The 11,546-nt window shown below is 39.4% G+C and overlaps 1 protein-coding gene across 1 annotated transcript in view; it reads right to left on the bottom strand.

Annotated features, from left to right (window-relative positions):
• Positions 1–3,629: 3,629 nt before the first annotated feature.
• The window catches only part of LOC104279778 (mitogen-activated protein kinase kinase kinase kinase 4-like), a gene marked incomplete at its 5' end in the record, with an annotated part of 33,808 nt that continues 25,891 nt past the window's right edge, over positions 3,630–11,546 (bottom strand). The window contains 2 exons of the mRNA XM_009877172.1: positions 3,630–4,047; positions 4,803–4,942. Of these exons, the coding sequence (XP_009875474.1) occupies positions 3,964–4,047; positions 4,803–4,942 (224 nt within the window). The remainder of the gene's footprint in view (positions 4,048–4,802; positions 4,943–11,546) is intronic.

Genomic DNA, 11,546 nt, shown 5'->3' with positions numbered 1-11,546 from the left:
TGAAGCTCATTAGCAGCACACACAGCACAGCACTGGCTGTCACCCTTCCTAGAAGTCTGTCTAGGCTGACCTCCCACACCGACACCTCAACATCTTTATCCACTGCAAGGAAATCCATTCATTTTGTCTCTATAGACAGATGTAGATGTTTCCCTAGGGATACTGACAGATTTGGAAAACTATAACAAAGCTATTATGATTTCTGCAATAGCTTATGACACTATAACAGAATTTCACAAGCACAATACTAGTTTTGATTTTCAAAGTATTTTTTATTACCATTTCAGTTGTACAATTTCAACAGTAGGGAACAATACATAAAGTACAGTACAGAGTTTGTGTTGTTCCCAGGATTTAAAGTCATGTGTCAAGGTTCAGGCCGCAGAACAGAGTTCACCATTCCTAAACCGAAAGCAGGCACATACAATAATATCTTGCTGCAGCATTAGCACAATCTTGTTTGGCAAATATAACATCAGGAACACCACCTGCCATTAGGATACGCATGTACCAAAGGATTACTGACATGGATCCCTAATGTTCTGCCTTTCTGCCCTTACAGCATTTGTTCACATCAAAGAGACATCACTAGAAAAGCACATTGTTAAGCAGTTCACTCCTTGGTTTTAAAAGTTAGTGAAAGGGTACTGCTAGAGAAACACCTCACAAAATAAAACTACAATTCTGGTACATATTTTGCATAGTTGAATTTGTGTCCAGATAAAGCTGCATCTCTGGATTTTTTTTTTTCTTCTAGCCTTTGAACATTTACTTTGAGCTGAACAGTTGTTCAGAACACTCTCTCTTTCAGTGTTCAGACCACCTGGTCACTCCAGATACCTTTCCATTTCTTTGGTTGCTTTCTTTTCCTTCACATCCCTTAACCTTTTTTATTCCTTCTGCAGCAATACACTGTTCCAGGCATCCACTCATCCACTCACTCCCCTTTGGCTACTCCTATTTATTTTCATCAACTTTTCCCTCCTCTTCAGTCACTTCAACTCTCTTCTGTTACTCTTCTCAACATCTCTGGGCTCTTTCTCCAACCATTCTCATTTTCTCTTGGTAAACAGAAAATGCCACAGTCGTCTTGTTGCATCCAGTTGCTATTGCTATTTGCTGTCACCCCTAAATCATTAAAGGCATTCACCTCTAAGGGCCTCATTCTTTCCATATTTACACGTGGATGTAAACTAAATAATTCCAATGGTTTTACATGCAAAGTGACAGATGAAAATCCAGCCCACTACCTTGAATCATAGCTGGAAAGAAAAGAGCGCTAACAGAAGGAAAGAGAATGAAAAAATTAAAATCTCAATGTAGTTGTGCACATTCTCTCTCTTGAACTTGCTTTTTTCCCCCTCTCTTTGTATGGAGCTAAACATCTTTACAGTGTGTCATTACTGGCACACTTTTCTCCTACAATAGTATTAAACAAGCTTGATCACAGTTGCTTCTTTAATCTGTTGATATGAGTTGTTCTAAATTCCCACCATTCTCTGCTAAGTTAATTTTAACTAGTGCCTAGCATCAACAAAAATCCATCTCCTACCTGCAGAAACCAAAATAGGAGAGGGGAAAAAATTCACATACATCTCAAGAAATGCAGAGGCTGCTGAGATAAGCATGCTTAAAAAAAAATATTACCCGGCAGCCTGGATCACTGATGCCATATTGCATGTTTTGCAAGCAAGTTTTGCACACCTACTGGGTACAAAATGAAAGCTGTTCTTCCTTCACAGTCTCTTTGACTTTTTATTTTCAGTCAGAAGCACATAAGCTGTATTTCTGATTGTCTGCAAATTGTTTTTTGCCCTTTATTGTAACTTTCATCTCTCTTTTTCTTACAGGTTTGGGTTTGTTTGGTTTTGCGTTTGGTTCTTTTTGGTGAAAGCTGAACAAAACAAGCCCAGTGTTTAGTAGTACAGGGAGGCAAGCCATGTTTTGCTCATTTGCCCCGGTCCTAGCATTGGCAACAGGTAGGAACATTCCTACAAATAGACAGAAACCTCCTGTTTTCACACAGCTCTGCCCAAGCACAGGATACCATTCAGATTTCAAGTCAGCACCCAAGCTGGTTACTTGCACACATTAAGAACCACTCTGAACGTTTAACTGCACGGCTTTTTTTTTAGTACAGCCTTAGACTGATTTTTTCTGTAAGTTAAAACACTTAAAAGAAAAATACTTCATAAAAAACCATGTACATTTTGAGATAAGCTAGTGCTTGTGAAAAGTGCTAGGCTAATAGCTTTGGAAAGTGCAGTCCTCCACATAGCCAAAGAACACAGACAGCAAGAGTGCAGGCATCTCTGATCTGCCTGCAGCAGTCCAGGTGCCCCCATGGGCAAGCGGGGAAGGGATCTGATTAGCCCCAGTTTGATTCTCTGCTGACATATACAAGGACACCAGTTCTGGAGCTGATGGTTGGAATCCAAGCACCTGTCAGTCACAGCGTGACCGCTAACACTAACTTAACCTGACCCACTGTACGGAACAGCTACCAGTGTTGACAGCTTTATTTCTCCCCTTAGTCAACTTTGAATATCATCCTTGAGGTAGACGACCAGATATTCCAACACACTTCCCCTGCACCTTTCAGTATCACGTATTTCAAGTAAAAAGTGTCTATTTTCAAACACTGTAGCTGGCTATTTCACTTTTGCCTACAGTGTCATCCACACTGTATCATGTCTGGAATGAGCTCTTGTATTACATATGATGCTTTACACTGTCAAAGCACATCCAAAAATCAGCTAAATGAGGATTGCATTAAACCCTACAATTTAATTATAGTATATGATTATATATAGTATATATATGTATATATTATATCTGTATAGTTTTATGGCCAAGTTACAAGCCCCTGAGAACAGAGTTTATGCAGAAACACTGGCACCAATAACACTAGTGGATGCAGCTTTATGTTACTAGCATAGAAAGCACCTGAAATTATTTATATTTTCTATTTATAATAGATTAAGTCCGGATATTTTTATAACTATATTAAGAATACATTTGTTAATCTTAACATCCATTGTGAAAATATCATATTTACACACAAATACAGGAAGACTTGATGTTGAAAGAGTAAGAAGGGAAGAAAAGAAGGTGCCTGATCCTGTGCCCTTATATACATGGGTAGTGCCTTTAAATCAACTCATGTGAGTGTGGGTCCCGTGTTTGAATACAATTTACAGGTTCAGGTCCATAACGCTTTATGCGTCTATGATTCTGACAAACTACTATTTCAACTATGTTTACAAATACCTTCTACAGTAACTGTGTCTATGGGCTCAGGCATCCAGCCCTGAGAGAAACATAAAGTCCATCTCCTGCATTTTGTAAAATCTGTGCCACGCGTCTACAAGTAGCTGCTTTTACAATTCAGCAGTGAAATGCACGTGTCTGCCAAGCACGGGATCCCTCAAGCATCCCAGTCAACAGCTGCAATTCCACAGATTACAAGACTTGGACAAGCAAGTCTTGGTGAAACAGTAATGGCTTGCTTAAAATCCAAAACAAGCCAAAACCCAATTCAAAATCAAGTAGATTCCAATTTGCCACTCAGTTTGTGTTTTTATATCTACCTACAGATGTTGCTGTCCAAAAAAGAAAGACACTTCAGCTCAAGATAAGAACATTACATCATCTATGAAAATGAAACTGTACACTTTTTGGAGTAGAGGTGCTTCTTATATTGGCTACATTCTTCATTAAAGTTGTTCTCTCCTAACACTGTAAATACAATCTTGGTTTGCAACATATTTTAGAAGACAAACTAAACATGTCTGCAATACTTTGACAGGAAAATGGAATTCTTTCCAAACTGAAGCAATATGAATTTTGATAAGAATGACAAAATTTCTGTAGGTAAAAAGTGCAAATTTGTGTATATTACCTCCAAGCTTTTTACACTGGTACCTACAGGGAATTTCAAAGCATCCTTCATTTTGACGTGATTTACCAGTTGAATAGTACATTTTGACCAAGAGTCATAAAGTATATTTGACTGCTGCCTCCTGACTGAACAGATGCAAAGAACACCTTGAAAGGGAAAAAAAATGCTGCTGTTAGTTTACATTTACGAGACATTTTTTACCTATACAGGAAATCTGAGAGAATGCCACAGTCCCAAATACCTCTATCACAATTCAATTTTAATCCCATGAGAAACTTTTTAAAGTGAAACTGCACTTGTGGTACAACTGGGATACATTTTTTTGGGTATATTTCTTTTCCTGTGTGGGAAAACACAAGAGAATATTAAAAAATAATTAATTAATCTGAACAGGTGTTGGGCCCCAGTTTCCCACGTATGTCAGTGGGACTAAGCAGGTTTCACAGAACTGCTATATGCAAGAAATAACACTTGATTATCCAGTGCATGCAGTATCTCAAATATTAGAGAACTGTTTTGTTTTTTTCCCATGTGGCTACTCTGAATTGCCTGCAATTTCAGTAGCCCAGCAGAGACAGACCTGGAGTTGGGCATTACCAGGGCTGGCTCACTGGCCCTCCCCACTACACCTGTTGTGCTGGAGTCTGTAGCCAGTTAGCGACACCTGTACTTACCACCACCTCTACCAGCAGTTAAGGCTGGGTGGAACAGGAGTTAGAACGGAGCTGGCTAAAGTAGGGAGGTGTGAAAGTGTGGAATATCCACAGTGAGTGCTTTGAACAGGGAAGCTAAACTAAGAATTAATCATATAAGAAAAAAAGTTACAAAAATTAAATGGTCTTAGTGTCGTAGTCAACTAGTACTTGTTTTTTGCTAAATCACAGTGTACTCATCTCTATACCTTGTCATTTCTTTCACATAGAAATTTTAGCTTCTGTGCTTTCTTGTGCATAAATACTCCTTCCAGATTTCCTGTTTCCACAGAGCGGAGTTCAATTGCCTTCTCTCCCCAGCCCATGACCTGATTAGATGGAAGGTAAGCTAAAAGAAAAAGAGAAGAAAAAAAAAATATTTGATACTATTTAGCAAGTAAAAGACTGATTCTTGCCTCATTTATGTCAATACAGATCTGAAGCATTTTTCTTTTATAACAATATATTCTAAATTGTTTTTCGTTTAAGTTTTTTTAAAAAGCCCTGTGAACACTAACTAAATTTCAGTTTCTCCTCTCAGACTTATTGTGGACTCCAGACATAAGTCTTAAATATGCTACTAGAGTGTATTTTAGAATTGCAAAACATTGGAAGAAACCTCTAAATGGCATCTTGTTTAACTCCTGCCCCCAAAGCTGGGCCAAACACATTTTGGTGAATATTTCACAGCCTCTCTGAGCCCCTCCTGCAATGCATCACACCTTTCAAAGTTAAAACTTTCTTCCTAATACCTAATCAAAATGTCACTTGCTGCAACTTGTGCCCATTTTGCCTCTCACCCTTTCAGTGTTAGTGTCCAAGAAAGTCTTGACTCTGTCTCCTCTATAGCCTCCCACTAGGAAACTGGGTTTGTATTTACTATGGAGATCAGCTTAGTCTGAAACCTTTTGAATCTGAGACCATGGCATGGTTAATTTGATGTCCTTAGCTATTGTCTTCCCATCACTGGTTACATGAAATATGTCCAAAACCAAAAGAAGATACTCCAGCGCTCTGGAAGCTTACTATGGCACTCGCTTTAAATCTGACAATTAGATGAGAAATCGGAACAGTGATGAAAGGGTTAACACCACTGATTTCAAATTAGGCACAGTTTCAGTGAAAGCCCTCTAATTACCGCATGTATGGGCTTCCACCATAAAAACAAATTAGTTACACTCTATTGATAGTCGATGCTTAGAAATTATTCTTCTTGCTCAACTATGAACTCCTAATTCATTAGCTGGAGAATTCTAGTGGTTTGAAATGATGTACAGGGTATGTGTGCATTTGACTGGTTTTTAGCTTCAGTGAGCAGTGCTTGCCTGCCCTACATGGATTAGTGTGAGCGATGTCTGTTCCTTAAAACCTTCCACACTGCTTTAGATTTTTGTCTAAAAATCAGACTTTCAGTACACACTGACATAGGAAGCAACAATCATACTGTAGAAGGACACCAGAAGATAAAGTCAATATGCCTGAGTGACTGTATATCCTTCTACCAGTTGTTGATTTAATATTAACTTGGAATCCTTGATTTATAATTCTTGTCAGAAAAAATATATAAAAATTATACCTCCTTGGAAACATGTGTGGTTTGGCTACAATGTTGTGATTTTAGTTCCCTCAAAGTCTAAGAATTTCCTCTAAATCTGTTCAGTATACTTTCCTTTCAGTTATTCATTACCCATGCTGAAGGCTTCCCTGCCACTACAGCTGAGAGCAGGAAAATTCTTTCCCAGTATCCCAGTCACATGGAAAAGCAAAACAGCAGTGAGCAACTGAGGATAAGTGGGAGAAGAGGAAAGGCATTTTCTAAAAATCAAAACACCTGAAATGAATACATTTTAAAATGTTTTATTTATGCTTCAGTTCCTAGGCTGTACAACTGCTTTAGGCTGCAAGGACGACTGTGTTAACGTTTCTGAATCACTGCAGCAGTAGTGCGACGTTCACTGGGGCAGCGCACAGGCAACGTGCAGTTAGTATCTCAAAAGGTAGGCTCAGACCTCACACAAAGTGAAGAAGATAAAAATGATACAATACTCAGGTATTTGCTATTTTTTTCTGTAACAATTTACACCACATTAACCTTTTGAAACTTTGCTTCTGAACACAACAGAGACAGGGGCACGCTATGGTTCTGGGGCAGTGAGGCAGGTGCAGATATATGAACAGCATGAGAGCATTCTAAAACTATGCTGTTCAGTGTAGCTCATACAGGACCAGCAACAAAGGCCTAATCCACTCATCAGTCTCCTTATCTTTTCCACTACATGAACTCTGCCCTCAAGTTGTCAATATGCTATGTCTGTATCAGGTGTATCCATGCCTCTGGCAGGTTTCAATTTGATAATATCCTTGCAGCTCCCAGTAAGAGCTTAATTAGGCTCTGTTGCAACCTCTAGGTCATCTGGAGTAGAAAGTCCTGGATGAGTGAACCACTGCTGCTCTGCTCAGAAGAGACCTGATCCCCACGCAGCATTGCAAAAGAAACATAGTAAAACTGATAAACGAAGTTCAGCACCTGGTGCTCTGCTCACTGGCTAATATACTGAGAACTTGGCCAATTTCAGTTGTAGTACAAGTAGCAAAAAAACTTAACCTTGTAGCAGAATCAGAAAGTTCTTTCTCAAATTGCATCTGTAGAATAACATGCCAGCAAAAAGGCCCCTTTATATCATTTGCGGGGTTGTCCGTTTATAAGGATTTATCTATAAATGGAAATTAATTTGGAGGACAGCAGGCTGCAAATTCAAAGATCAGGCCTGAGTCTCGATAATCTTCCCATGTGGGAGCACTTACAAACGTTTCATGTGAATTGAGACCAGATTAGATGCTCAGAATAAAATTGTCTTATTCTGGAACAAAAACTCCCATACCGCAAGCAACTTAGGAATAGTTATTTTGAGTCTGCTTTCCACCTCAAAAAGCTTTAGATAAAAATAGGCTATGCAGTTGGAAAACTGGCAACATATAAGGCTGTTTAACTTACACACAATGCAAGAAACCAGTACAAATCTGACGGTACTGGGTTTTGGCAGCCTTAGGCTTAGCCACTCTGGCCCTCTGAACAGTAGCTCAGAAGAAAAGGCTGTTACTGACTCAGACCAATATGCCAACACTGCTTAATATAGCAAAACGAAGTTATTCAGAGTTACCTGAAGCTCCCCTGCTTCACCCAGATTACCACATAGCTTAAAAGACAGACCTACAGCTCTGCGTGAGCTGTGGTTCTTGTTACACCGTTTACACCAGCATTACTGCCAGACAGCAAAGAATATATGCCATAAAGTTAGCACAGCAAAGTGAGCTCAAAATATTAACATCATGAAAGTATTAGCAATGCTCTGGACTTGGGCAAGACTTGGTTATTTCTGTTTGCACTGTGTGTTAACATGGAGTTGAGCCCCCATTCAGGAAGTGACTGCTTCAAGGGGAAACAGTCGAGGGAGACAGGAAAGGTCAAAGACATTACTGAGCCATATTGGAGCCATTAACTTCTATGAAGTGTCACTGACATGAGCTAATGATCTCAGTCCCACACCAGCAGCATACTCACAGTCTGAATGAGACAAGTGCTCTTGGCACCACAGAACCCAAGCACTGCTACAATCTCACTTCCCTTCTTAACCTTTCTTTTCGTTTTTAACTCCTTTCCCTTCAAAAAAATTCTGTTTTCTGATCTCATGTACTGAATTTGGCTCACTGCCATAAGCAGTTATTCCCAGTTGACCTCTGCATGAGAGCAGAATCAGGCCAGCTTTTAGCAAAATATCATAAAATTGGGCTTTTCTGATTAGTGTTACAGAAATAGGGCAGGAAAGGACCTTAATGCACCGTCTCTTCGATCCAGGTCTCTGCACCACATCAGTATCACTTCCGATGGTTGCTTGTCTAAGCTGACCTTGACTTCTACTGGGGGAGACTCCAAAAATTCCTCAGGCAACTGATTCCAGATAAACCAAGAAGTTCAAAATGAACAAACTGAACGTGAATTCAAGGAGTCTGACCCATTTTTGCATGCCTGAGTCAGGATACCAAGCTCCATTTCACAGGGTAAAAAACAGCGTCTGCTCTTTTACTGAATTCCTTTTTGGAGAGAGACACTATGTGCATAGGTGAAATTCAATGCAAAAAAGCCACCAAATTTTGCTTTTCTGTACATGTTTGAGAAAATTGTTTCAGGAAAGTAAGCAGCTGGGTATAAACATTAAAAGGAGAATATCCAGTGATGACTTTGCTGACAGTAGAAGATACCAGGTACTGGAGACCATACAGATCTTAAAACTGAGTACACTTCTGCAGAACCCTTCAGTCAAACTCAGTATGCTCCTATGAAATCACAGCTTATTCGTTCCCCACTCTTTGGGAAAAGCCTGTTTATTTATTTATTTTTAGACACATGGAAGGGAGACATACATGCTGAGGTCTGGGAATGAAATAGTGCCAATGAGATGCCAACTGAAACCCTGCCTCAAGCTGTCCTGTGATGCTGCCGATCACTGATTAGGGACTGATTAGCTACTTGCACATACTCCTGTCTGTTGCCCATGATTTAAAACTTACTGCCCTCAGAGTTAAGCAATTTTGGGTAGGAAAACTGAGGAAGTAGTTGGTAACTTATCTTGTGCAATTCATAGAATCATAGAATGATTCAGGTTGGAAAAGACCCTTGGGATCACCGAGTCCAACCATTAACCCTACTCTACAAACCTCACCCCTAAACCATACCCCCATAGTTTTACTGCTATTATTCATGTTACCTGGACGGAAGTGGGAGGTTTTTTTTTTTCCTCCAGTCACAGCTGTGGATAAATTTTACTAAATGAGAGAGGCCAGAGAGTCAAAATTGAAAAGGGAAGAAAACTAGGTCTGAATAAAATCACAAATGGGCAGATTAAGAAATCTGTCATGGAAGGCAGGTGTTTTTCTGCTGTGGTTTGGTTAGATTGCAGGGGCTAACACACACGGTTCTCTAACCACCCCCAGCACGCTCTCTGCGTATCATCCTTCTTTCTTCTAATATGTCCACAGCAAAGGAAATAAGGACTTTTATTGGTTCCCCACTCTGGGAATATCTATTTTTGTGCCAAACCTCTAAAAGTACATACTGTAAATGATCCATTACTCACACATAAGTGCAAAAGTGCTCCCAAGTCTTACTAACTTGATGTTTCTTAAACCCTTTTTTAATCCTATTTTATAGAAAGAAAATATTACAGCTATATTTGTATTTAGCCCTACATATGTGAAATATGTTTCAGATTAAACATAGACAGAATACTGTTACAATTTTAATTTCCCACAGGATTTGAGTTTTCTCTCTCCAATTTCTTATTAACAGATCGGTCAAAGAGGTCTCAACTTAAAGACTATAAGAGTAAGCTATATCTAGATTCCGTGCCCTAAATCCATCAGTTATAATACAAATTATCATCTTTTATAGTCAACATAGTCTCATAAACTACAAAAGTTTTCTTTCAAAATAATTGTTTAAAGAAATCAAGAAATGGGCAAAGGATGACTAGAGAGCACCCTGAGCTTCTATCTCTGAAATGCAAGGTGAAAATTTAGAGATAAACTCAAAGACTTTAGGAGGTCTGAAATGGGTCTGGGAATTCCAGGAAAATGGGATCTCTTATGAAACTTTGAAGTTCTTCTAAGTTTGGCCATGCAGATTACTTGTAACATTGTTTTTGTCTGGAGCCAAGAATTTCAAAGGATCAAGAAAATTAATAGGAACTAGTGGGAAACAATTATTAAAATAATAGTTAACAGCAGTCTTTGTTTAAAGTTTGAGATGTGTGTTGAGTTCTAGATTGGGTTAATTTGTTCCTAGTGGAAGTGTGATTCCAATCAGAAGTCAAGTTAATCTTGTACCACATGACAATGACTGACAATTTCTGTTCCAAAGAAATCAATTTCTGAGATACCAGAAGTCCTGCAGCAGCAGCAGAAACAGAAGGGTTCTCAGGCTAAAGTATTGGAAAATTTTCACACTGAGGGACATGGTTTAACCGTGTCGACAGGGCTAGGACAAAGGTTGGGCTCAATGATCTTGAAACTCTCTTCCAACCAAAACTGTTCTATGATTCTGTGACAAATGAGAGGGGCTGTTTGGAGACTGCCTGCCTTCAGCCATGGCATGTGCAGCAGTATAAACACCGAAAGAGACGGATGCAGACAGACACCTTTCCTTCCAGAGAAAAGCTACGGTCTTGCTTTTTGGAGCACTGGGAGAAGTTCTACAAAGAACTAGCTGTTTATGTAGCTCTCCTAACCTTACCATTCAAAACATTTCATCAACTTCCCCCTCCGCTTCCTCAGCAGGATGTTTCATTATACCCGTCCCTGGATGGGCACCACCTTCCCATCTGGTAACGCTCATTTTTTTAGTCCGACTACAGAGAAAACTATTCACATAGACAAGACTCCTAACTTCTATATAGCCAAATCCACCAGACAGGCTGCCACTCTCAGATGCACCTCCATCATCTTCCTATTTAACTACCCTAAAATATTGTACCAAAAATCCTTAGGCAATTTCATACTGATAGCCTTCCATATCCTAGCAGTGTGCTGAAGAACAGGAGAAATAGCTGAGCATGAGCACGTGGAAAGGGAAATGTCCAAATGACATTTCTTCTATTAAGATATGATGAACCTTGAGAAACTGAGAATATCATGCCTAGGCAGATGTATACCAAAGGATGTTTTAAATTGGAGTAATTAACTGACACAAAAGATCACGTATTCAGCTGGTCTGAAGTGATGAAGATTTATTCACCTCAATGCCCACTGGGCACGCGCAAGGAAATCTTTCCTGAAGTTAAGGCAGTGTGATTTCCAGGCTACAAGAATGCTTTACAAACCTATCTGTCATATCTGTGGGTTTGATGATTCAGTATTTCAGCAACGTTAGGAAGAAGGACTTAAGATCACGCTGGTCC

The sequence above is a fragment of the Apaloderma vittatum genome, unplaced genomic scaffold (assembly GCF_000703405.1).
Source record: "Apaloderma vittatum isolate BGI_N311 unplaced genomic scaffold, ASM70340v1 scaffold9629, whole genome shotgun sequence".
NCBI classification, from domain to species: Eukaryota; Metazoa; Chordata; class Aves; order Trogoniformes; family Trogonidae; genus Apaloderma; species Apaloderma vittatum.
Note: the sequence above shows the minus strand (reverse complement) of the source record. Positions and strands in the feature narration are given on the sequence as shown.